The sequence below is a fragment of the Neoarius graeffei genome, chromosome 12 (assembly GCF_027579695.1).
Source record: "Neoarius graeffei isolate fNeoGra1 chromosome 12, fNeoGra1.pri, whole genome shotgun sequence".
NCBI lineage: Eukaryota > Metazoa > Chordata > Actinopteri > Siluriformes > Ariidae > Neoarius > Neoarius graeffei.
The window spans coordinates 81575826-81603625 of NC_083580.1; the positions used below are offsets into that span (position 1 = coordinate 81575826).

Sequence of the window (27800 nt, forward strand, 5' to 3'; positions counted from 1 at the left end):
GTTCAGTAGGTGGCAGCAATGCAACTTTTTAGGATGCCGGCTGCCTTAAAACGCCAAAGAAGAAGAAGAAGGCGCTCTATTACTACTGATGAGCGCACAGGGGCATACATTCTGGTTCAGATCTCATGAACAGTCAATCCTGCAAACACAATTATTCCCACCACTGAGCCCTTATGTCCCTCCCAAGTAAAAGCCTAAAATAAAACGAATTAGCTTCACCGTTTTGTGTTTGCTGATTTACTTAACATGCAACACCCACTTTTGGGAACTAATCCTCGGATCTTTGGTTGCTGTTCACAAATCTGCTATCAGGTGCATGTGAGAGCAAAGTGTGAACCTCAATACCCATCAAACACGTTGAGAATTAATTGAAAAACAATCAGGCTGCCACTTGTCGAGTCGAGTTTATTTGTATCGCGCTTTTAACAATAAACATTGTCGCAAAGCAGCTTTACAGAATTTGAACAACTTAAAACATTGAGCTAATTTTATCCCTAATCTATCCCCGATGAGCAAGCCTGTGGCGACGGTGGCAAGGAAAAACTCCCTCAGACGACATGAGGAAGAAACCTCAAGAGGAACCAGACTCAAAAGGGAACCCATCCTCATCTGGGCAACAACTGACAGCATGACATTAACAGTCCTAACATAAAGTCAGCTTCGTTGATGCTATAAACCCCCGAGCGCAAAACCGTTCACGACAACTGCAGTCCCAAAGTCAGCAAGTCAACTGCAGTCCCCAGCCACAAAAGCACCACTGCAAGAGTCCAGAGCGTCCTCCAGGCGCGACCCCCAACTGTCCACGTGGGGCCGTCCTCCACAAGAGCGATGTGATGAGACTCCAGCCAGACACAGGGCACCAGGATGGATCAGGCAGGTCCGAGGAGCAGAAGACGTTCAGCATCTCGATCTCAGGATTGACCTGTAACTCAGAGGGACAGATTGGGGGTTGTCACCCTGGACACAAACTTTTTGAATCACCTCTAGTAGGAGGTTACGGCCCATTAGAATTAAAACCTCACACCATTAGGCCAGCTTTTTCCCCACTGCAGCTTCTTCATCAATAAGGTCAGAGACCCCACTGACTCGAACCTCACACTGTGACATTAGTCTCTGAACTGCGATTTTGCATATTTCAAGGTTATGCCATACATCTCCATTCTGTGAACTTTTATTGCACATTCCAGCACACACTGTTTAGCTTGGTTATTGACTTCGCCCATTACAAATATTCTTTTCCTCTCACACACATTCATATCATATCTCTTCTCCATCTTCATCATGCGACCTGTTTTTACACATTCCGGGTCATACTGTACAGCTTGGACTTCAACAACTCATGCACGTTCCCCTTAAAAATGTTCACTTTTCAAATGTGTATATTTCAGATTCTTCTATGTCTTATTCTATGTATATAGCTACTTCTTGTCTTTGCCAAATTCTTCTGTTGTAACTGTTCAAGCACCAACCACCAAAGCAAATGTGTAGTATGTGAGAATGGACTCAGCAATAAACCTGAATCTGATTCTGAGGAGTAGTAAAATGATAACGCACAAAATAAATGGCAGTGCTAATTTAATAAATAATTGTTTGGAAACAGTCACATAAATTCAGTGTTTTATACACACTTTTATCATCAGCCTACACTATCGCCTCAGATAACTGAGCAATGAAAGGTTTTCAGTTCCACTGCTGCAGAAATCTCAGCTCAGATCCAGGCTCAGGGCGACCAGGGAGATCTCATTAATATTCATGAGAACGTACAACCTGATTGGCCGGTGAGAGCCATGGTAGGGCGTTCCTTGTTCACTGGCCAATCAGATCGCACTTACCTCATGAAAATTAATAAACCACCCAACAAAACGGAAATTTCGTCAGAAAAGTGCTGAGGACCCGGCGGCGTGTTTCTTCTTCTCTTTCCGGTTGTCTTTAAAGTTATTCTTAACTAACGGATAATGACGGTATGTTTCCTGTTTGGTGTGTTTGTGTGGTGTTTTGGAATAATACTTATTATTGACACGATGCTTGTTGGACTTGTGTGTAGCTAAAAGTAGAAGCTGTTAGTTAGCATACGAAACCGTGCTGTGCTATGCTAATGGTAGCGTTTCAAACAACAAATCACTCCCTATATAGTGCACTAGGTAGTGTCCGACACTGCCAATTCTTACACCCTAGGTAGTTCACTATAAACACTACAAGGCAGGCGTTTGGGATTCAGCCCAGGTTACAGTCAGCCATGAGAGTCTTTTTACCATAATTATGCTGTTGGAGATGTATTTCTAGTGTGCTAAGACTTATTTGCATATTTATTTCATAAATTAAGAAGGGTTTTAATAGAATGTGACTGTGTTTAATGTGAGTTAAATACCCGGATATGATTTTTAATAAGCCCAGGAGAAGATAAACAGCTGTAGAGTTTGCAAGTGGAGCGATATGACTATAAGTAATCACATCACGATACACGATATGTATCACGGTATATTGGTTTTGGAACACATTTCACAATGAAAGTATTATTAAAATATTATGTTATCTCAAAGTGTGTTGTGACCCAATTTATTATATTATATTATATTGGTCTATCACTCCCAGATGCTTAATCTGGTGTAGTTAATTATCAAACCTTCCTATTGCTGTGCACTTTGTTAAACAGTACCATAAAAATTGTGCTGTTTTGTTGACTTTGTTACTGTGACTTTTTATCATCAGAAGACGCTTCCAGCTTGTGTGTGGATGGATGGATGGATGGATGGGTCGTGTATTTTAGTTACTTTTTAATCAGAAAATACCTCAAGTAGCAAAATGTATAAAGAAGCATAGTGGGATTTATAGAAATTTTTCATTTGTTCTCCTTAGGAACGAAAAGGAACAGCAAAGCTCGACTTCTTGAGGAAGATCGAGACAGAAATCCAGAAGAAATGGGAAGATGAGAAAACGTTCGAGAGCGACGCGCCAGCAGTGGCGGAAGAGATGTGAGTTTGTGTTGAGACATCGTGTTACAAGTGGTGTAAAAATGACACTTGCGTGTGCACAAACTTTTGTTTGCATAGTGTGTGATGGTCTAATGTTCTAAAGTCCACTGGCTTTTTTCTTTACAGTAAGAACAAGTACTTTGTTACCTTTCCTTATCCGTACATGAACGGGAAACTGCATCTCGGTCACACGTTCTGTCTGTCAAAGTGTGAGGTATGTATCTCATCATATATCACATCTGATGTTTAAAGATGATTTGTGATGTACATCAGTGTACAGGAAGGAGTTTGTCTGACCTGTTAATTGTTAATTAAAGCGTCTCTTTAGTTTGCAGTGGGGTATCAGCGTTTAAAAGGACGGCACTGCCTTTTCCCCTTTGGATTACACTGTACTGGGATGCCTATTAAAGTAAGTAAAGATGGATAAATATTACATGCATATTTGTACATATATCCACTCACTGGCCACTTTAATAGGAACTTGTTGTTGATTCTAAGATCCCTGTTCTCGGCTGCAGGAGTGGAACCCAATGTGTTGTTCTGCTGTTGCATGCTGAGATGCTTTTCTGCTCACCACGGTTGTAAAGAGTGATTATATGAGTTACTATATCCTTCCTGGCAAAAAAAGCTTGAACCAATCTGTCCATTTCCCTCTGACCCTCTCTTATCAACAAGGCGTTTGTTTCCACCCACAGAACTGTTGCTCACTCACTCAGTGTTTTTTGTTTTCTGCACCATTCTGTGTAAACTCTAGAGCAGGGGTCACCGAACTTTTTTTCTCTGGGGGCCACATTGTCGTTCCTGACTGTGATGGGGGCCGAGGTCGGGTCAGCTATATCGCATAGAATTGTATGACCCAGACAAATATGACCACCAGCAGGCCTCATTGTGTAGTAGAGATTACTAGCCTGGCACGGCCATCCCCACTACTGTATCCCCACTACTGTATCCCCACTACTGTATCCCCACTACTGTATCCCCACTACTGTATCCCCACTACTGTATCCCCACTACTGTATCCCCACTACTGTATCCCCACTACTGTATCCCCACTACTGTATCCCCAACTACTGTATCCCCCACTACTATATCCCCCACTACTATATCCCCCACTACTGTATCCCCCACTACTGTATCCCCCACTACTATATCCCCACTACTATATCCCCACTACTATATCCACACTACTATATCCACACTACTATATCCACACTTGATTCCTGGCACATATTTGTTTATCTTTACTAGTGGTTTGCAAAAGTAGTAATCAAGTCTTCACACTTTGTTTTAATTTGAAATACCACTGATATGCCATTTATTTTCTAATAAAAATAATATCAAAGCTGTCAAGGTAAGAAACATCTGCCTATTTGAGGTGATTGACACTGGCAAAGGTGAGTGGAAAATTATAAATTGTAGGTAGGCCTGTTGATATTATTAATAATATAAATAATAATTGTATGCAGCACTTAATAAAGGTCAAATAAATAGGCCTATAAAATAAATACATTTTAAAAAACAGTGAAATTATAATATGAGCAATAGATCACAGCAGTTGTGCTGTGTCCTGCACGTCATTGCTCTCCTCCATGGCCAAAGCAAAAAACTCGAATTCTGACGCTTTCTCATTCAGCTGGTCATACACGTTGTCCCCCAAATCTTCGGTTCGCCTGGTCATAGCAGGTGCGGAGAGACTCACCGCGTTGAGCGCATCCTTCTTGTCGGGACACACCTCCTCGGCCACAGCAAGCACGCATACTTTAACAAAGTCCCCATCAGTAAACGGCTTTCCATGGGTAGCTAGTAGGTGAGCTACCTTATAGCTAGCTCGGACAGCAGCCTGGTTGATCTGGGTTTGGTGAAGGAATACATTCTGTTGTGCAGCCGGTCCGCATTTCATCCTCCGAATCCTGTCTTCTCTTGTTTGCCCTCGCAAACTAGCATACTCTTTGTGGCAGGTTTCATAGTGACGACGCAGATTATGTTCTTTGAAAACCGGCACACTTTCTTTACATACAAGACAAACTGCACGGTCGTTACACTGAACGAAAAAATAATCGGTGGTCCACTGTTCTTTAAAAACTCTGCACTCTGTCAGCTTTTCGCTGACCGCTAGCCATTTTGCTGTCCTGAACACTGACAGTTCTCTGCGCGTGCGCTGCCTGTCACTGCTTGATTGCGAGCATATGATGAAAATGTGGAAAATATGAATAGTTCATTTTATAACTAAATATCAATTTTAATTGATAAAATCAACAAAATACAAGATGCAGACATGTTATTATTTGCCAAAAAGCAATTTAAAAAAAAATAGGCCATGACCACTTTTGGGGATTGCCTCATAGGGCCGGTTCAAGTGATGGGGTGGCAGAGGGGCTGGGGGGCCGGTCAAAGGGGGGTGGCGGGCCGGATCTGGCCCGCGGGCCATAGTTTGGTGACCCCTGCTCTAGAGACTGTTGTGTGTGAAAACCCCAGGAGATCAGCAGCTTCTGAAATACTCAACCCAGCCCATCTGGCTCAAACCAACACTCATACCACAGTGAAAGGAAGAAAGTCACACTTTGATATCACAATTTTTCCCATTCTGATGTTTGAACATTGTGAACATTAACTGAAGCTCCTGATTTGTTTCTGCATGGTTTGATGCATCGTGCTGCTGTCGAGGGATCGGCTGATCACAGAAAACAGTGGGTGTTCCTAATAAAGTGGCTGGTGATTGTAGATCATGTTGATTTAATAAATCTCATCTCATTATCTGTAGCCGCTTTATCCTGTTCTACAGGGTCGCAGGCGAGCTGGATCCTATCCCAGCTGACTACGGGCGAAAGGCGGGGTTCACCCTGGACAAGTCGCCAGGTCATCACAGGGCTGACACATAGACACAGACAACCATTCACACTCACATTCACACCTACGCTCAATTTAGAGTCACCAGTTAACCTAACCTGCATGTCTTTGGACTGTGGGGGAAACCGGAGCACCCGGAGGAAACCCACGCGGACACGGGGAGAACATGCAAACTCCGCACAGAAAGGCCCTCGCCGGCCACGGGGCTCGAACCCGGACCTTCTTGCTGTAAGGCGATAGTGCTAACCACTACACCACCGTGCTGCCCTGATTTAATAAATGAACATTTGTAATCCGTTGTAGTGTAAGAGGAATAAAACACCTTAAGGATGTGCTGTTATAGGAGTAAAACCCACTTTGGGGTGGAAACAGTGACTCGGGCTGTATCACACCACCCTGGTGATGATTGATTTGATTGATTGATTATTTTCCTCCACCCTGCATTTTGTGTACACTGTGTTGTCTCTCTCTAGGCCTGTGCAGATAAGTTGAAGCGAGAGATGGAGCTCTACGGAAGTCCACCCCAGTTTCCTGATGAAGACGACGAGGAAGCAGAAGAGAAGCCAAAGACCGCTGATGAGATTATCATCAAAGACAAAGCCAAGGGGAAGAAGGTAAAAATTACACCGGAGGTTTTCATGAGTCACTATTTTAATTTTAAAACAATTTTTAAAAAAAATTTTTTTTACCTTTTTGCTCAATTCTATAGAAGAAAAGCAGTGAGTTGGAGTGTTTTCATGGATTATTTACAGTCTTTTCTCGATTTAGGAAAACTTTGACAAGCTGAAAAAAATAACAGAAAAAAACCACAAGCAGCATAAAGGAAGGGAAATTTTATGGTCAATAAAAGCAATACTAACTAATTAGATATTGGATTACAATTAGGGCTGGGTGACATGATAAATTTTACACTTTTTTTTTGTATATACACAGTCCCAGTCAAAAGTTTGGAAACGCCTTCAAATTCAATGTTTTTATTTTTAAATTTTTTTTTTCTACATTGTAAATTAATACTGAAGTCATCCAGACTATGCAGCAACACGTAAGGAATCATTTAGTAAACTTTAAAATGTTCATCAAACCAAAATATGTTTTAGATTTTAGATTCTTCAAAGTCCCACTGGTATCGCCACTGTCCCACTGGGATCGCCACCTTATCGTGGTGGGGCAGTTTGTGTGTCCCTGTGACCTCTAGAGCTATGCTGGCTGGAGTCTAGAACTCCTGGTAGGGTCACCCAAGCTGGACAGGTCGAAAGGTAGGGTCCAGACGAAGTGTGATCCCCTGGTCCTCCAGGTTGGGGGTTGGTGTTAGGAAGGGCATCCAGCTGTAAAAATCCTCGCTCCATTGAAAGCCATGGAAGTTCGAAGAAGTAGTGAAGAGAGTGGGACTCCTAGTGATAGGAGTGTCACTAACGGTAGGGTGGGTGTCGGACGTGGGCACCCCCAGATCGACATCAAGCAACCACGTCAAAAATTTCGTGTAGCATCTTTAAATGTTGGTACTATGAGAGGAAGGAGCAGTGAAGTGGTTGAGACCATCTCCAGAAGAAAGGTCGATCTCTGCTGTCTTCAAGAGACTAGATGGAGAGGAGGGTCAGCCCGTATGGTTAGTGGTAAGGACTCCAGACACAAGTTCTTCTGGGTCGGGAATGAAAAGGGGACAGGCGGCGTAGGAATACTTCTCGCGGAGAAGTGGGTAGAGAGCGTGCTGGATGTCAAGTGTATATCCGGTAGGTTATGTCTACTTAAGAACAACATTGGTGTGACCATTCTTACCATCTTCTCTATATATGCCCCGCAAGCAGGTCTAGACGACAGCACTAAAGATGCTTTCTATGATCTACTGCAGTTCTTTGTGTCAAAAGCAGGGGGTTCAGAGACCTTGCTCTTGTGTGGTGATTTCAATGGTCATATTGGAGAAACTGCTGCAGGCTATGAAGGTATTCATGGAGGGCTTGGCTTTGGTGATCGCGACCCTGAAGGTGAGAGGCTGCTAGAATTCTCCGTGGCCAATGATCTTGCTATTTGCAACTCTTTCTTCACAAAGAAAATGAACCATCTGGTCACCTATCAGTCTGGAGGCTAGGTTGCAGTCTAGTGTGGGGTCACCCTCTTTTTTTTTTTCCTCCTCTTTGGAGGTGTTCATCCCTCAGTTTGCTTTCCAAGCCTTCTCTCAGCCCGATTCCCTGGTCAGCACCGAGGTGCACATCATCGTTTAGTTGGTTCTGCACTTGGGTTCACTCCCCCAGTCTCAGTTCCTGGAGCAGTGGGTCGCACTCCTTTCTTTAGGAGCCATGACTGGGCTTCAAGTCTGCATCTGGACCAGTCCCCCATGACTTCATCCATTATTCCTCCTACTACAGTAGTTTAATGAGGTCATATCCTGTGGGTGTGGTCTTCAGCAGTCTGGAGGCTCGGGTTCTGACATGGTGGATTTACGAGTCGGATGTGAGACAGTTGATGCAGCGTGCGCACTTTAAAATCTCACGTGTGTTCTCCCCCCTGAGCCTGCTGTTAAACACGACCTGTATTTATATAAACCTCACTCGTTCATCACTAACCGATGTTAATAATTGAGGTTTTGTTGGTGTTCACTGTTTAATGTTGGGTTAAAATTCAATTTTATTGAGGTAGAATTTTTTTAGCTGATTATTTGAGCAGATTTACAGCGCAGCACCTTTACTGCGGTTTGTGTGAGTCGTTTACACCAACATTTATTCACTATGAGAGACACACAGACCATTTATGCAGCATTTTTCAATTTAATTAATTAATTTATTTATTTATTCCAAAAGTTTATTTCCAGTCGTGATGTGTTGATGTGACTGAGGGACGACCTGAAAGAGAAAAGCAGAGGAGACTTCTTTTTATATTAAAAAACAGTAATCATCAAACCTTTTATCCTGGTGTGTATAATATTCCCCTTACACTATTCTAGATCATATTATTGCATTCGAAAGTATTCGCTCCACATGTGCTTTCGTAGTGAGCTCCTGCGGTAATGAACAGGACCCATTCTGTAAGACGTTACAAATATGACTGTGACTCACGTTGAGGCTAGAACCTCCGTTTGTGTTCTGACTCAGCCAGGGCTTGAATGGAAGGCCGCTCCTGGTCTTCTGCTCTGTCTGACCGTAGCGAGACTGGCGCTTCTCTTTACTCTTCGACAGAGTCACGAACAACAACTTCCACCCCGACATCTTGCCGTTCATCTCCCTGATCGCTATCGTGGCTTCTGTCATGGTCTGGTACGTGACGTACCCAAACCCTCTGGAGCACCCATTCTCCATCACCACCTATAGGGGACAGCGAAGATACAGAAAGCAAAGAATAAGCATTACACGCACACTTGTGTTCATGTCAGGGTCCTGGTATTGCACCTCCCCATCGTCCATATGTATGTCTTTTGTGTTAAATGTAATTTCAGGCAGCAGCTCTACAAAATGCAGGATATAAAATAAACCGTGCACTACACACTTGTGTCCTTGTGCTGGAAGTGCACGTGGGTTTTGACGTCAGGGGAGGTGAACACAGGTTATTGGGAAAAGATGATATTGGGATTAGTCGCTGACCTTTGCATTGATGACGTTTCCAAACGGGAGGAATTCATTAAACAGTTGCCTGGAGTCCACGCTGGAATCAATGCCCTGTATGTACAGTTCGACTCCCTACAGAACAGAGGGCAAAGTCAGTATCCAGTGTGTTCATTAAACCAATCAAAAAGTGAAAAATGTGGACTCGGACACACCCCCATGCCCATATATGGACACAGAGGCATGTCCTCTCAGGGCTCTGATTTGCAGAAAGACCTGACTGCTGTACCTTGGTGTTCTTGCCGTTGGCGCTTGGGAGCTTGTTGGGGTTCTGGTCATCTTGTTTCTTTGGCTCCTTGAACTGTTCAGTCTTCTTTTTCTGCTCCCTGACAGCGATACCCTGCACCTTTTCCTTAACCTGCTCCTTTTCCTCCGGGATGATGTCCACCTGCCTGTCATCCTTCTTGAATTCCTCCAGCTGAGCATCAGCTTCATCTCATAGGTCTCCCCAAGGGAGTAATGTGGGAGTTGAGGGTCTGGATGGGAGTGGGTCAACATTGTCCATTATTTCTCCCCAACTGAGTGATGCAAGATTTGGGGGTAAGGACAGCTCAGAATCCTCAGCATCCAGCTTTTCTCCCCAAGGCAGTAATGTTGGAGTTGGGGATTTGGACTGTAGTGGGTCAACAACATCCATTGTTTCTCCCCAACTGAATGATGTAAGATTTGAGGACAGGGACAGCTCTGAGCCCTCAACGTCCATGTTTTCTCCCCAAGGGCGTAATGTGGGAGTTTGGGGGTCTGGATGGGAGTGGGTCAACAATGTCCATTATTTCTCCCCAACTGAGTGGTGATGTAAGGCTTGGAGATGTGGACCACTCAGAACCCTCAGTGTCCAGGTTTTCTCCACAAGGCAGTAATGTTGGAGTTGGGGGTCTGGACAGTAGTGGGTTGACAACATCCTTTATTTCTCCCAACTTCAGTGCAGTTGGACTTGGGGGGGGTCTGGCGGATGAAGGCTCCTCAATGCCCAGAATTTCTGGTGGTAGATTGGAGGTGGGTTGAGGCTCAGGCTCTGTCTCAGCTGGTGTTGATGGTTCTGGTGTCACATGTTGATCTGGACAAAATCCAGGACAAGGAGATAAAATGTAAGTTTAAGACTGAGAATATTACAGCATTAAAGAATGTGCAGAAGAATCGACAGTGGAAACTGAGATTTATTTTAATCTTGTTTACTGAATGTGAGCAAGTCAGTGGCATGAGCCTGAGGAGTGTTCATACAACTGTCGAACATGTCCACCTTCAGGTGGTGTCGCAGGAGACGTGGCGTTTCCTTCCAGAATCTCCTCCTGGACAGTTGGGACGTGGTGTTTGTTCATCCCCATCACTGAGGGTGGAGGGTAGTAGTAGTCGGTTGTCGGAACGGGGTGGGACAGGGGGTGGAAATGGGCTGGCATGATGGGGTAGGTCAGGGGGTAGAATTGCAGTGGTAGGATGGGGTAAAACGGGGGGTTGAGCTGAGGTGCCTGAGACTGGAACTGAAGAAAGAAAGAGTTGGATTTTAGAGAAACAAATTATTTCTTCAACAGCGAAGTACAAAAAGAAATGAACAGGTCCATACTGAGGCCTACTGATGGAAATGATTACATTTTTCTGAATAAACCGGTCTGGATATATTACTGATTGTACTGTATCTTCTGCTTCTGTGTTAAATCATAGTGTCCGAGGCTTTTAATTCCTTTGTATTAAGGTGGTCACCAACTGCAAGAATAGACTGCTTGTCTTGCTGAATATTACAACTCCAAAATCCCAGTGGTTCTGTCGTATGAACCCTGACAATTAAATTTACTCATCAACTTGGTCCTGTTCAGAAGCAGTGGCGTCGTTAGACCCTATCGCTCAGGGCTATAGCCCCGGGTATTTTCGCCCTCAAAAAAAGTGAGTGCTTATGAGAAAACAACTGACTGAAACCGATCAGAACTTGACTTGCAGCGTCCAAATACGGAGGGGCGACATAACTGAGCGCTGCACAGTGCACGTTCAAAATGCTGGTACCTGCCAACAGAAGAACATTTCAGAACTGGTCGAAAGACGACTTGATACCAATCCATTATTGTTGGATTTCTTTTTTTTTTTAAGATGAAAACAGATGGTAAGTCATCGAGCGTGGGTGTGTATAGACTGTTTCAACAGTGTAACCGATCGAGTTGTTGATGCACAAAACCGTGTAGCTGGTTCTGTTGAATTTACAGCGTCGGGTCTGTATGATTCAGTGAGCCAGGTGAGCTCAAAAGTTCGAGTGGGTTAACAATTATTTACAGCGGGGGTCTGTCTGCTCCGACTGAGTTTATTGAACAGGTTGATAACAATTTGTCTTCGTATAGACACCAATAGTTGCCCTGACATCATTTAATCCTATGTTTTAATGCTCCATTTTGCCTACGCAGAACCAGCCAGCCAACCGGCCTACAGCCAACCGGCCTACAGCCAGCCATATCAAATCAAATATACTTTATTGGTCCATAAATGTGGAAATTTTATCTTTGGCTCCACATGTAGTTGTTTAAAAAAAAAAAGTCACAGATAGGGATAAAATAGCTTTTTTGGTTTGATTTGTTTGTTGCTTGCCACACAATATTAAGGTCTGCATAAATGTGTTGTCCAGATACTACACATGAGCTGCTGCAGTCCACTGAGCCTGGATGTGTTGGAGAAAATGGTCTGTCTGTGTCTGTCCAAGACATACTTGGAAGACATGATTGTAGTCTTGTGAGATGGGATATCCTGTGGGATTTGGGATGTTGTAATACAGGGTTAGTCAAAATTAAGTTAACACTTAAATGGTAGAAACCAATCGGATCTGTAGTGGAAGCTCGCCAATGGCGTACTGCTGCACCATCTGTAAGTAGACGTCTGACATCACTGTTGGTTCAGAAAAGTAGGGCCCAATTCCGCCAGCAGCAGTCACGGCGCACCATGCATTCAGGAGAAAAATAATCCATTAGTGTTAATTTTGACTAACCCTGTATAATAACAGAGCTTAGAATTTGTATTTATGGTCCTAAAGGAGAGAGATGTGAGTAGAAATATAATTTCTTATTAAACTAATGATAAATTTTACTAATGTTTAATAGCCAATTGGCACATGCTTCAGTCTCCTGATGATGATAAGGAGACAGAAACTGAATTGAACTCCATAAAATGTAAAAAGAGCAGCCGTGCAGAAATCAGTAATAAAGATGTAATAACCTTTGAATGTGTGGGTAATGAGATTTCTTGTCAAGTTCGAGAACCTCGCCAGTCTCCCTTAAAAATACAAGCCCCAGGAAAGCCTGACTCAGCCCCTGGTCTTTTCAGTAGTGAGAAACAGCCTTGTTCAGAAGGGGATCTGGTTACAACTTACCATTTTCGGTAGAGGATGGTGTAAAGCGAGAGAAGTGAAGTTTGAAGAGAGAGATGTGAAGGTTGAAATGTGGAGTGGAGGGTGTGTCCTGTATGTCTCTCTCTTCAGGATTCTGTTCTGAAATTAGAATTTGAATTCCATATTTTCCCTCCTCCCACTTTACCTTCTCTGAGTGTGTTCCTTTAACACCCCGGTTGAAAACGGTGGCTCTGGCTTTGTCTCAATGCTTCGTTATTTAATCGGACAGAATCTACCTTGGTGGCTGTTCATGTAATTTAACAGGCAGTCCAAATGGAACCTTGTGTTTTTCTAGATGTGGGCGACCTGCTGAGATCAACTTCACTGCTTGACCTGTCGTCTAAAATTTAATAAAGATTTTGGAAAGACAAATCAATTATACTTGATTAAAAGAATGATTTCAGGTTATAAATATTTTTTTTTTTATTCTCAATGTAATTTAATATGTGACTAGAGGCTGCTGCTGATGTGACGTTGTCCTGAAGCAGGTCTCATTACATTGCAGGGGCTTCAAAAGAGTTGTCAAGTAAAATTAAACATCCTAATTACTACTGTTATTGTGGGCAACTGGGCTCACGCTAGCCGCTCGCACGTCCGCAAATTGCGAAGTTTCATTCCAATTTGCGAGAAGAAAATCATCTGTATTCGCATTTTATGCGAAAGTCATTTAAAGTTTAAGCAAAAGCCATCAAACAATTGCGATTTCTCAAGATGAACAGTACCTTTCGTGTCCATCTTTGATGTTTTGATTTATAACCAACGCCCCCGAGTTTCGAAGCTTCTTATTGGTTGACCGCAAATTACGTCTTCCAATAGCAGCGCATAGACACATAAACATAGACGCTGCCTTCTCTGTAGAATCATACGTCATCCTCGCCGCCATATTGGATGTGGTAAAGTGGAGATTCTTCAACCGTCTCTGGTATAGCGTCTAGACAGTAGCCGAGAATAAAGATGCCTCATTCATGTGCTGCGTTTAACTGTACCAACAGGTTTACCGTCCAAACGAGATCACATGGGATTACCTTTCACAGGCGAGACTGGAAAAAGACTTTTCAATACTGTTCCTTCAGTCTTCAGTTTCCCAGCTCATCTCCACCGGGGGGGTGTAGAGTTATAAGCAGTGAGAATTAGAGAATACAGTGCCACACTATGATGAACGTTTTTGAACGTATGATGAACGTTTTTAACCTTTCTGAATGTGAAGGAATCAGTGATGTATTTTGTTTTGGTATGACGTTAGAACCTGGCTGAACTCAGTTTGGCGGTCATTCAGAATATTGACTGGTATTTCGCACACTATTTATAACCATCACGTTAAAAGTTATGTGTTGTTTTGATGCCTGTTTGTTTCCCAAATATATACGTGTGTGTCTTAATGGGTGAATAAAAGGCACCGAGTTAAACATTATTGTAGAAAGGGGCTTTATGAAGTTCAGTACATTTACTTGCATTGGTTTACGGGGAAGATTTGCCACATCAAATACGGCGGACACTCTGACGTATCCCAGCAACGGCCACCAGCTCAATGCGGTGTCTGTTTATATGTCTATGTAGCATCGGACCTTACATATAAAATGATCAATTTCCGAGTTACGCTGATAATGTCGGCAATTCTCGCTCATTAGTGAACAAGATTATAGCGAGGTTTGTTTAAAATAAATTACCCGACTTTACGTATGACAAACTTATCTAAAAAGTGAGATAACATATTAGAATATTCTGTTAGCTTTCTCAGTTAGGGATAAAAACACGATATAACCATTCTAAAGACGTATTTTCTACATAATCTCAACCCTGACAGAACTTTGGAAGAACTCGCAGATGAACCAGGATATATCGACCAAGTGTACCTTGTTTTCAGAGTGTTTTGACGCACATGGTTCAAAGTTTTGACTGCAAGTGTTTCATTTGAGAAATTAATGGTGAATATCATTTATATTTGGGTTATGAGATTAATTTATAAGAAACAACCATTGATTTTAACTCCTTGAGCTCCCTTCATCCTACCCATAAAGACACCCCCCCTCCCCCTAAACACACACACACACACACACACACACACGGATCCCAATTATACACACACACACACACGGATCCCAATTATACACACACACACACACGGATCCCAATTATACACACACACACACACACACGGATCCCAATTATACACACACACACACACACGGATCCCAATTATACACACACACACACACACGGATCCCAATTATACATACACACATCTCAATAATGAAAACACACACACGCGAGGCAATACCAGTGGTTGAGATGTTAAAATAGAATTTTGAAAATAATAAAATAAAAAATTAATTTAGCAAGGACAGCCACTGATATTGGTCAAGTCAGACACTGATGTTGGCCAGGCCAACTTGGCCAGTTCAAATTTATACATGACCCATAGGTGTGATAAAAGCCACTCACCATGCAGTTATGTTACACAGCCAGCCAGCATACTACAGAGGGTGACTAAGGGCTAAAAGGTGCATAGATGGCAAACAATGCAAAGCACATCACACCAGATGTTAGATATAATTATAATGAAAAATATGGACTCCGTAAACCAGATTAAGCGGGTTAAATTAAACACACAATTTCATTACATATATACAGTTGATGAAATGATCAAAATAAGAGGATTCAAGAATAAATAAGCATGCTATGAACATAAATCAAGAACATGGAAAGACAAAGGCAGGAAACAAGCTTGCAAACACTACTGAAACACCAACAAACTACAATAACAATTCATTTTTCAATATTATGTCAGTGCAAGAAATATTTAGAAATATAACATATCTTGCTAAAAAAAATTACTTTGCTAAAAAGAAAATTGTTCTTTTAGCATTTCTTGCTAAGCAAAATTGCTAAAGAAAAATTTGAGTCTTTAGCACTTTTCGCTAAACAATTTGGGTCCTAGAGTGAGCACAGGGCAACTAAAACTCTCAGGACCCCTTTACCATGCCCTTGTTCTTCCTCATGCCATGAGACTGCGAGTAATGAGACCTCAGGGTTACTTTGGAGAACTGTTAAGCTTTTTTAATTTTTTAAATATGTGGAAGGGGGCAGCACGGTGGTGTAGTGGTTAGCACTGTCGCCTCACAGCAAGAAGGTCCGGGTTCGAGCCCCGGGGCCGGTGAGGGCCTTTCTGTGTGGAGTTTGCATGTTCTCCCCGTGTCCGCGTGGGTTTCCTCCGGGTGCTCCGGTTTCCCCCACAGTCCAAAGACATGCAGGTTAGGTTAACTGGTGACTCTAAATTGAGCGTAGGTGTGAATGTGAGTGTGAATGGTTGTCTGTGTCTATGTGTCAGCCCTGTGATGACCTGGCGACTTGTCCAGGGTGTATCCCGCCTTTCGCCCGTAGTCAGCTGGGATAGGCTCCAGCTCGCCTGCGACCCTGTAGAACAGGATAAAGCGGCTACAGATAATGAGATGAGAAATATGTGGAAGGTTTGTTGCCTCACTTTGCCTATTCTCTAGCGGAATTTGGGACTCGATCTTGTGACTTGGACTCGAGTCGCACTTCAGTCACACATGCAGTGACTTGAAACTGGACTTCAGAGTCGTCCTCAAAAGACTCGAGACTTGAGACGGACTCTATTTGGGACTCGTGAACAATCTCTTTTTATTTTTTGGTACGTAAACAGTAAGGAACTGTCTGGTGAGCTGAATGTCTTTCCTTCTCTTGCTATCATGCGTAACGTCACACATGCGCACGACCACAGATAACCAACAACATGTAAATTTATAATCTAATTATTTTTTCATGAGGAGTATGAGTACTGACTTTATGAGCACATTTTATGATGCATTTATTAGATAAGCACTTTTTATTTTGGTCAGAACTGAGATTCTGATGCATTTGAATGTAATACAGTATAGATGGAATAAATCATATGAAGTGATTCACGACTTGAGTCGTCATTTTATTTATTTATTTATTTATTTATTTATTTTACTCTTTATTATCCTCCTAACATTTTTAGGACGACACTATTTCTCCCTCACTTTTCAACCAATCATCACCAAATTTCACATGAAGACTGAATTAAGTTGCTATGACTTAGTGTTGATCCGGATCACCGAACCAGAACGATCCATGAAAAACAGCTTTTTTTTTTTTTTTTCCCCCCAATCACTCATAACTCTCAGTTTTCATTTTTTTTTCCAATCAGGTTTTTTTTTTTTTTTTATATTTTGTTCAGGGTGGCAGGGTGCAGTGTTTCCTCACTAAGCATCATTCTCTATCTCTTACAATTTCGGATCTAGGGTACGGTGACCAGACATCCCAGTTTGTAACAGCGCAAATTACTGTGACTTTCGTGACGGTCTCTATCATGATGATGATGTTTAGTAGTAGTCGTATTAATAGTGTTTTCATGTGCATTCTCTCATCAGAGCAAAGCAGCTGCTAAAGCCGGATCCTCCAAGTTCCAGTGGGACATCATGAAGTCTTTGGGCCTGAAGGATGAGGAGATCATCAAGTTTTCTAACGCTGAGCACTGGCTGGATTATTTTCCTCCACTGGCTGTGAAAGATCTGAAAAGGATGGGTGTGAAGGTAGACATGGAGCGAATGTTTGCACCACATATACAATTACAGTTTACTAAAAAAAAAATTACATAATAACGGGAAGCAGTAGATGCGATGTTAAAGTAAAAATACATTTAATATGCATTTGTATTCATGAACATTTATTATTTTGGATTTTTTTTTCCAGCAGCTCTAATGTCATGCTCTCAGTCTCAGGTCACGTTTCACTGAAATAACTTTTATGAATCATATATGATATTTTTCTCTCATCCCTCCGCCCTGTATACAGCGTGAAGGAAAGGAGTTTATAAAGACTCTTTTATTATAAACCGACCTGAGTTATGAGTGTATGTTACACGCAGGACGGGGCTTCAGAGATCTTGTGTTTTAAAAATGTTGGGGGGGGAAGCTGAATTTCAGGTGAAATACTTTAATTTTCAACAACAATAAAAAGCCAGCGCCTGATGCTGGTGTGTTTTAGGTGGACTGGCGTCGTTCCTTCATCACCACCGATGCCAACCCTTTCTACGATTCCTTTGTGCGATGGCAGTTTGTCACTCTGAGAGACAGGAAGAAGATCAAGTTTGGGAAGAGGTATGTATTTTTTTTTTTTTTTTAATCCTGTTTAAAGCTTGAGATGAAATACAAATAAAATAAAGTATCCTCCTTCTGTTTTTACAGGTATACAATTTACTCCCCGAAGGATGGACAGCCGTGTATGGACCACGACAGACAGACTGGAGAAGTGAGTCACGTTCACGCAACTAAAATCATTAACGATTAGTTTCAGGGATTGATGGTTGTCTGATTCTACTTATTTATTTAATTAACTTATTTTAAATTCCAGGGAGTTGGCCCTCAGGAGTACACTCTTATTAAAATGAAGATGGTTGAACCTTATCCACCAAAACTGAGGTACAGAGGGAACCATGTAGAAGAACAAGACTTTCAACTGATCCTTTTTTTTTTTTAAATAAATACTTTTGATTTTTATATCTGAATCATTATTATTTAAATTTACTGAAAATTCTTCACCCTGCTGTGCCTTCCCAACTTCTCATGACTTAATATATTTTTTTGCTCTTGGAGGCAGGCAGAAGCTGTTGGAAGATACAAAAACTGTGTTAAGTGATGATTTTAGGTATCTTTAAAAAAAAGATTGTGAAGTTCTTTAAGTGCAGTATGGAGGTAAAAAGCAGCTGGGATTATTCAGTGGACTCTGTACAGAAAATCGTCCCTCATCATGGTGATGGACAGGGTTGTGAAATGTTTATTTATTTATCTGTAGAGTTTTCCATTTGCCAGTTGATTGGCTGATGGATTAGTTTTGGACTACACGCCTTATTTTGTATCCATCAGAACGACTGATGGCTTTCAGAATTTTACGTTAGTGCTTTTAAAATTTGGTTAAAGACAGGGAATTCTCAGGTTAACACAACACTGGGAGGGGGGGGACTCTTATTCATGTCCTGCGATGTAACCTATGAAAGGTTTTTATCCTTAATGTTTTTTTTTTTTTTTTTCTCACTCCAGCACTCTGGAAGGGAAGAAGGTGTTCCTGGTGGCAGCCACGCTGAGGCCAGAGACAATGTTTGGTCAGACGAACTGCTGGATCAGACCTGATATGAAGTACGTGGCATTTGAGACGGTCAGCGGAGACGTTTTCATCAGCACGCAGAGAGCAGCCAGGAACATGTCCTACCAGGGCTTCACTAAGGAGAACGGAGTGGTTCCTGTTGTCACACAACTTCTTGGCCAGGTTTTTACACACACACACACACACACACACACACACACACACACACACACACACACACACAGTCAAATCACTCATAAATGTTGTGGATTTTTTATTTTTTTTAAATAAATATAAATATTTGTACTGCATAAAATTTTTCCCCCTGACGAAGACTCTGGATAGAGTTGAAAGCTTGGGTAAGCAAGCTTTTTATGCAGTACAAAGTTAAAAAAAAATAATTTATGATTTACTAAATTAGCTGCATAGATGAAACTTTTCAAAGTCATATCACTGATTGTGTGCCTGTCTGTCTCTAATGATCTCTCTTAGAAGATAAAAACATTTCAGGAAATAAACGAAGTGACAAACTGCACTACAGCTCAGGGGCATTAAACTTCTGCCTGGTATTTTAAGTAAATATTTCTGTGAATCACTGAATCTGTGGAGTCAATTCCACACACTGGATATGATTCATCGCACAGCAAGAAAAATGAACCAACTTTGTGTTTCATTTGGTCGATGTAAGAATTGTTGATTTTAAATAGTTTGTATTGACGCGTGCACTTCATAAATCCGTTCTACTGTGTTTTCTCCTCAGGACATTCTCGGCTGTGCCCTGAACGCTCCTCTCACCGCATACAAGACCATCTATGCTCTGCCGATGCTCACCATCAAGGAGGATAAAGGTACACATACTGAGGTCCACTAGCAAGACCTGTTTTAATTTTTTGCAGTGATGAGTTATATCAATTCTCTTCCAATAAGATTACATCATTAGTCTTAAAAAAAAAAATTCAAATAGATCAGCAAAATACAAATGCTTCCAGGTCTGCAAGATATCTACCGCTGTAGAACGTGTCCGGGCCTGATTCAGCATGCGACATGAGCACTACAGACGGTGTACGTTATTCTGAAATGATGTCGTAGAATCACACTGATGGTTTCGGACATTGCTGTAGAAAAATCAGTCATGATGCAGTAAAAGACTAATGCAAAAAAAATCTGCATAAATCACAGCACCTGCTGTCGGTAAAGACAGGAATGTGTTGTAGTGTGTAATGGATGTTAAGTCTGGCCAGATTGTGGGTGGTAAAAGAGAGCAACTGGACTTGCTTGAAGATTCTTGAAGACGTTTCACCTCTCATCCGAAAGGCTTCTTCAGTTCTGTCTGACTGGTAGGGAGCATCAGGTATTTATCCTCTCATGGATGAAAAGCTCATCTAAGGTGTCACTCAGTGCGTTTACATGCACGTCCAAATCGAGCTGCTGTCGGTAATCGAGCAAAGGGTCCCAGCAGGGGTGCCAGAGAAATCGAGGGTTATGTATATAACCGCGGTTCTATGAGTTTCGGATGACCGCCAGAGGCGGTGCTTTCAGCACATGGATATCCATCACACGAACGTGCAGGTCGAGTAATAGTAACAACAAAGTCACGTGTGACCTGGGTGACGTCACCCCGTGACCCCGGCATAAAAGACCGGTAAACCCAGGAAGTGACCTCTTGGCAAATCATCTCGTGTACACTCCGAGTGACTGCCAAGCTCTGGCGGTCATCCGAAACTCATAGAACCGCGGTTATATACATAACCCTCGTTCTATTTCGTTTCTACTGACCGCCAGAGGCGGTGCTTTCAGCACATGGATGACTAATACCAACCAGGTCATGAGGAGTGCCTACCCGTACCCAGTGCTGCTGCGACGGGCCTGGAATGACAGCCGTCACCACAGAATTATGTGGGACGACATTAAGACGGTAAAACCTGGTGAAGGTGCAGCTGGAAGCCCAGGAGGCTGCGCTGCATATGTCTGAAAGGGGCACGCCCTTCAGTGATGCCCATGAGGCTACCACGCCCCGTGCAGAGTGCGCCCTGGCAGCCGGAGGAATCGGGAAGCCACTGTGCCTGTAGGCATGTAATATGGCCTCGACTATCCACTTGGATAGCCTCTGCTTAGAGAGCGCCAGACCCCTCGACGGTCCTGTGTGGCACAGAAACAGGGCGTCACTCCTACGGAAGCCCTCTGTACGCGACACGTACACCCTGAGGGCGCGAACTGGGCACAAAAGTTCCGACCTCTCACCATGGCCCGCCTCGAACGCCGCAAGGCTAAGGGGCTGGTTGACGAAGGTAGCAGAGAGGGTCTTTGGGAGGAAGAGTGGTTAGGCCACAGGGTGACCCCACTGTCGCCGGAGTGCCACTGCAGGCACTCCCCACTGACTGACAGCGCGTGTAGTTCCCCGACGCGCCTCATCGATGTAATGGCCAGAAGAAAAGCAGTTTTCAGGAAGAGCCATGAAATGTCTGCCGTGAGCAGGGGCTCAGAACGGTGCGTCGCAGAGAGCCTGCAGCACCAATGAAGGTCCCATGTGGGTACCCGGCTCCGTCGGGGGGGTCTCAACCGGAGAGCACCCTTCAAGAAACGTGCCACCAAGGCGTGGGACCCCACGGTCCTTCCCCCAACTCTGGCATGCTGAGCAGAGATGGCAGCTGCATAGACCTTGATGGTGGCAGGGGTAAGACCCTTATCAAAGCAGAGACTGGCGGAACAGTCAAATGGTCGGCAGGGGGCAGCATGTAGGCTCCTCCTCCCGAGTTAAGCACCAGTTGGAGAAAAGCCTCCATCTGTTGGCATAGAGGGCATTGGTGGGGGGTGCCCGAGAGCTTGCAATGGTATTGACCACTGCCGGCTCACAAGGACCTCGCAGGGGGTCCGGCCCTTCAGCGGCCATACCCAGAGCTGCAGACGGGCTGGATCCGGGTGCCAGATCTGCCCTCCCAGCTGTGATAGCAGGTCAGTCCTCACTGGCAGGCACCAGGGGTCGCCGTTCAGAAGTTGCAGCAACTTGGGAACCACACTCTGCCCGGCCACCGGGGGGGGCGACAAGCAGCAGCCCGTGGTGGTCCATCGCAACCCTGTGTAGGGTTGGCACGATCAGCAGCAGAGGGGGGGAGGCATACAGCAGTTGCCTCGGCCAAGCATGCGCCAGCGCATCCTGGCCCAGGGGACTGGGGCCGTGGAGGCTGAACCACAGAGGGCAGTGTGTCGACTCCTGGCAGGCAAAGAGGTCCACCTCTGCCCTGCCAAAACGTTCCCAGATGGCGAGAACCACCGCTGGGTTGAGTCTCTATTCCCCGGGATCGGGGTCCTGGCGGGACAGCAGATCTGCTGCCCTGTTGGCAGTGCCTGGCAAGTACATGGCACACAGGCTCAAGAGATGTCGATGGCCCACCGCAGAAGTTGGCCAGCCACTTCCAAGCACTGGAGGGACTTTGTGCCTCCCTGGTGGTTGATGTGGTACACTACCGTAGCGTTGTCCGTCCGCACCAGAACGTGTCTGCCGGTCAGGCCTAGGAGGAAGTGCTGTAGGCCGAGGAACACAGCCCGTAGCTCCAGCACGTTGATGTGCTGCGCCCGTGCAGCACCGGGTGGAGGTGGAGACCGTTGAACCACCTCTGAAGCGGCATAAGTCCAGAAGTCCCAGCGGGACCAGAGAGGAGGCTGCCGTAAGCATGCCCAGCAGGCGCTGAAAGGTCTTCAGGGCGAGTGACCTACCCCGTCCGAAGCGGCCAAGCAGTAGGCGGATGTTGTGGATCCTGGTCTGGGAGGGAGTTACCATCAACGACCTCGAATCCAGGTGCATGCCCAAGAAAGTCGTCTCCCGGCTGGGCACCAGCGAGCTCTTCTTGTAATTCACCCTGAGCCCCAGCTCTACGACATGCGAGAGCACAGTCGCGATGTTGGTGCGGGCCTGAGCTGCTGACCGTGAACAGACAAGCCAGTCGTCCAGGTAGGGCAGGACACGCAAACCCCTTGCCTGAAGTAGTGCCGATGCCGCTGCCGCACATCCGGTGAACACACGGGGTGCCAGCGGTATCCCAAAGGGCAGAACATTGAACTCGAAAGCCTGGCCCTCGAAGGCAAACCGCAGGAACTGCCTGTGGTGTGGCACAATGGGAGCATGGAAGTAGGCGTCTTTCAGGTCGAAGGTGACAAACCAGTCGCCCGCCTGGATGTGGTGTAAGACATCCACTGTACGCAGCATGCGGAACCTCATGGTCCTCAAGTGGGAATTGAGGGACCTCAGGTCGAGGATCGGGCGGATACCGCCATCCTTCGGAACCAGAAAATACCTGGAGTAGAACCCACCTTGCTGTCTCTGCCTGTCGACGGGAGAGACTGCTCCTTTCTCCAGGAGGGTGGCGATTTCCTGCCGGGGGACGAGGGACTTCCCCGGATGGCTCACGGTGGTGTTTGACCCCATGAAACGTGGTGGACGGCGGCAGAACTGGATGCGGTAACCCTCGGTGAGGGTCACCAGCACCCAGGGGTCAACGCTCTCCAGCTTTGGAGCTGTTCGCTGGAAAAGCGGCCGACCGCCGGCGCGCTGATGTCAGCGCCGTCCAGAGCGCCCCCGTCGGTCACCATGGGGGCGACGAGGAGTGGACTGGGTGTAGGGGGCGGCACCGCGGGTCCGGGAGGTGGTGGGGTGGCGAAAGTCATCAACCCGTCTGGTCTCCTGGCGGGTGCGTGGCCGAGACAGAGTCGGTGTGGGCCCCCTGAAGGACTGGGCAGCATTGCCATGGTGGTGGGCCTGGCGGGGGCCAGCGAACTGCTGTTACGCCTAGATGACCTGGGCACTCCGATCCAGGGCTTGCTGAGTGGCTTCGCCAAACAGCTCCCCGGGGACAACAGGGAGAGAGTGCAGCACACGCCGGTCGGGCTCGGCCAGAGGGGACTGTGCCCGCCATATCTGCTGGCGGCCGAGGGTGAGATACGACATCAGCCGGCCCAGTTCCCGCGACGAGTAGGCAAAGGCCTGGAGCCGCGTCACACAGCTCCCGTGATGCCGCGCTCGTCCCCTCCAGCGTCTGGGGGTCCATGACACCTGGCTGGCAGAAGGGAACTTAAATAGGGCGAGAACGCTCCAAGTAAGTAGCCCAAAATAAACTATCAGGCGGAAATAAAAAATAAACGACCGGGCGAACACACCCGTGGTCGGGAATATTAACAAGGATGGCGCCGTGCGCTACAGAACTGATAAACAGCGGCGAGAAACACCGCTTTAATTTAAATGAATGAAGACCGCTTACCTGAGCGACAACAAACCGGCCTCCAGCAGCGAGGACACGCCTCGGAGGGCTAGTCAGCTAACTCCACCGAGCGAGAGCGCTCAGCTTAACGGAGTAACAAACAATACGAATATAACACACAAGACAGCCGGCCCGTGAGCAGGCCGGAGACAAGGCTACACAAAACAAGCGGTTGATAATATTAACAAGGATAGGCACTGTGCGCCACAGAACTGATAAACAGCGGTGAGAAACACCGCTTTAATTTAAATGAATGAAAGCCGCTTCTCAATGTTGGGCATCTGCAGGAGGCCATAGGTAGGGGTGTCCTGCATTGCCGCCAGGGCCCTGCAGCGGGAACACTGCCCCCTGTGGCGGAGGCTGAAGATTCGCCAGCAGGGCCTTCATCTCCTCCAGCTCGGTGGACATCACCTCCACCTTCTGAGCCAAATCGCCCGAGCGCTTCTTTTTCGCCTTAAAAGCGAAGACGTGTGGGGGAACCCACGGCGCTTGCTGGGCCCCGCTGCTGCAGCCGACACCGTGTCCTGTCCCCCCGAGGCCCGGGGGATGTCAGACGGAGAATCCAGCCGAGCCAGCCTGGCGGTCCGCGCAGCCACGCTCAGGCACATGCAGTCTGCGCAGGCCATGTCCGTCAGCCCCTGCCGCAGGTGATCAATACCCAGGCATGAGGGGCACTCGCGGTGGCCGTCCTCCGGTTCGAGGGGGACCGGCAGTTGGCGCAGCGAGAGAAGAGGTCCATGACGCCTGGCTGGCAGAAGGGAACTTAAAAAATAGGGCGAGAACACCCCAAGTAAGCAGCCCAAAATAAACAATCAGGCGGTAATGAAAAACGACCGGGCGAACACACCCGTGGTCGGGAATATTAACAAGGATAGGCGCCGTGCGTCACAGCACTGATAAGCAGCGGCGAGAAACACCGTTTTAATTTAGATGAATGAAAACCGCTTACCTGGGCGACAACAAGCCAGCCTCCAGCGGCGAGGACACCGCCCCGGAGGGCTAGTCAGCTAACTCCACCGAGCGAGAGCGCTCAGCTTAACGGAGTAACAATACGAATACAACACACAAGACCGCCGGCCTGTGAGCAGGCCGGAGACAAGGCTACACAAAATAAGGCGGTTAATAATATTAACAAAGATAGGCGCAGTGCGCCACAGAACTGATAAACAGCGGCGAGGAACACCGCTTTAAATTAAATAAATGAAAACCGCTTACCTGAATGAGGACAAGCCGGCCTCCAGCGGTGAGGACACCGCCCCGGAGGACTAATCAGCTAACTCCACCGAGCGAGAGCGCTCAGCTTAACGGAGTAACAAACAATACAACACAAGACCGCCGGCCTGTGAGCAGGCCGGAGACAAGGCTACACAAAATAAGGCGGTTAATAATATTAACAAAGATAGGCGCAGTGCGCCACAGAACTGATAAACAGCGGCGAGAACCACCGCTTTAAATTAAATGAATGAAAACCGCTTACCTGAATGAAGACAAGCCGGCCTCCAGCGGTGAGGACACCGCCCCGGAGGACTAATCAGCTAACTCCACCGAGCGAGAGCGCTCAGCTTAACGGAGTAACAAATCAATACGAATACAACACACAAGACAGCCGGCCTGTGAACAGGCCGGTGGCGAGGCTACACAAAACAAGGTGGTTAATAATATTAACAAGGATAGGCGCCGAGCGCCGCAGAACTGATAAACAGCGGCGAGAGGAACGCCGCTTTAATTTAAATAAATGAAACCCGCTTACCTGAAGCGAAAACAAGCCGGCCTCCAGCGGTGAGGACACCGCCCCGGAGGGCTAATCAGCTAACTCCACCGAGCGAGAGCGCTCAGCTTACGGAGTAATAAATCAATACGAATATAACGACAAGAAGAAAAGAGTTGGTGGACTTAGCGCAGTTTCTTGGAGGGTGCATAAGCACAGCCCCAACCCTACGGGTAACGAAACTACCACAGCGCTTTGTCCAAATTTCAACCCAACTCGCAACCTGCAAACGCGAGAAGATGTAAGAGGTCACTTCCTGGGTTTACCGGTCTTTTATGCCGGGGTCACGGGGTGACGTCACCCAGGTCACACGTGACTTTGTTGTTACTATTACTCGACCTGCACGTTCGTGTGATGGATATCCATGTGCTGAAAGCACCGCCTCTGGCGGTCAGTAGAAACGAAATAGAACCAACCCTACATGCACAAGTGAAATCAGGCTATTGTGCAAGGTGCATTGTGCACCCGAGCCACATGTGGCGCTACACGCCCCATCGTGTTGGTACACTTCCGGTTGTCGTCATGAAGAAGAGCTATAGTGTTGCCAGATACTGCTGACGTATTCCAGCCCAAAACATGTTCAAATCCGCTAAAATGCATTTAAAACCCCCAATCTGGCAACACTAGCAGTTCTGTGTTCAAGCTGTTCGGCTTGCTCTAACAGACTATGGCTACAAACTGTCCGGCACAGATCACTGTTTTGTAAGACAAATTATTTTGCACAATAATATTTTTCTAAAGTCCATTTTTTGCTTACAAAAAAATCAAAAAAATATTTTTTTTTTTGCTTACAATTTAACTTATGTCTTAATAAACACACAAAAAGTTCAATTGTTTTGCTTTTATTGACATTCTTCAGATGTTGGACGTGTGTGTGTGTATATATATATATATATACACACACAAATACAGTGACTTGTTTATGTACACAATTCACAGCTATGCAACAGATGTATTTGGTGATACAGTAAGTGAGCTAAATTTTAACAGTGCAAACAATGCCACAAAAAGAAAAGATTCATGCCGTTGTCATGATTCGTTGTCATGCCGACCGAGGCTGTTGTGTTTCGCTTGTGGTCTCGTCACTTCCGGAAGGGGCAGTGCTGAAGTAAGTAGATCGAATACGTAGCTCGATAGGGTTTACATGCACTAAGTAGCTCGGCTACAATCACATAATCTAGGTCGTGTAGCTCGATTCCGAGAAATCAAGTTCGGTTCAATTTCAGCCGAATTAAGGTGTATACATGGCATTTTGAACTTCGATTTCAGTCGAGCAGCGGCAGAAATTCGATTCTCTCTATGTGCATGTAAATGCACTGACTGAGTCATCCTGTTGGTGTGGGTCACTGGGGGCTGGATGTGAACGGCCTCGAAAGTCGTTAGGATGATCAATGGATTGCCCGTTAAGGTGATCAGTGGAATGCTGATTCTCTCTGTCCTCCTGTGAGCCACACACTACGTTTACATGCACATAGAGAGAATTTCTGCCGTTGCTCGACTGAAATCGAAGTTCAAAATGCCATGTATACACCTTAATTCGGCTGAAATTGAACCGAACTTGATTTCTCGGAATCGAGCTACACGACCTAGTTTATGCGATTTCTGCCGAGCTACATTGTGCATGTATACCCTATTGAGCTAGTTGTCGAGCTACTTCCGGAAGTGACGAGTGACGAGACCACAAGCGGGAAACACAACAGCCTCGGTCGGCATGACAACGGCATGAATCTTTTCTTTTTGTGGCATTGTTTGCACTGTTAAAATTTAGCTCACTTACTGTATCACCAAATACATCTGTACAGCTGTTGCATAGCTGTGAATTGTGTACATAAACAAGTCATTGTATGTGTGTGTGTGTGTGTGTGTGTGTGTGTATATAGA

The 27800-nt window shown here is 45.5% G+C and overlaps 1 protein-coding gene across 1 annotated transcript in view; it reads left to right on the forward strand.

Annotated features, from left to right (window-relative positions):
• Nucleotides 1-1870: 1870 nt before the first annotated feature.
• Nucleotides 1871-27800, forward strand: part of lars1b (leucyl-tRNA synthetase 1b) — a 57921-nt gene continuing 31991 nt past the window's right edge. Inside the window, exons 1-11 of the mRNA XM_060936534.1 lie at nt 1871-1961; nt 2857-2972; nt 3099-3186; nt 3301-3381; nt 6293-6433; nt 17189-17350; nt 17805-17917; nt 18005-18068; nt 18171-18238; nt 18857-19082; nt 19660-19747. Of these exons, the coding sequence (XP_060792517.1) occupies nt 1956-1961; nt 2857-2972; nt 3099-3186; nt 3301-3381; nt 6293-6433; nt 17189-17350; nt 17805-17917; nt 18005-18068; nt 18171-18238; nt 18857-19082; nt 19660-19747 (1153 nt within the window). The 5' untranslated portion in view covers nt 1871-1955. The remainder of the gene's footprint in view (nt 1962-2856; nt 2973-3098; nt 3187-3300; nt 3382-6292; nt 6434-17188; nt 17351-17804; nt 17918-18004; nt 18069-18170; nt 18239-18856; nt 19083-19659; nt 19748-27800) is intronic.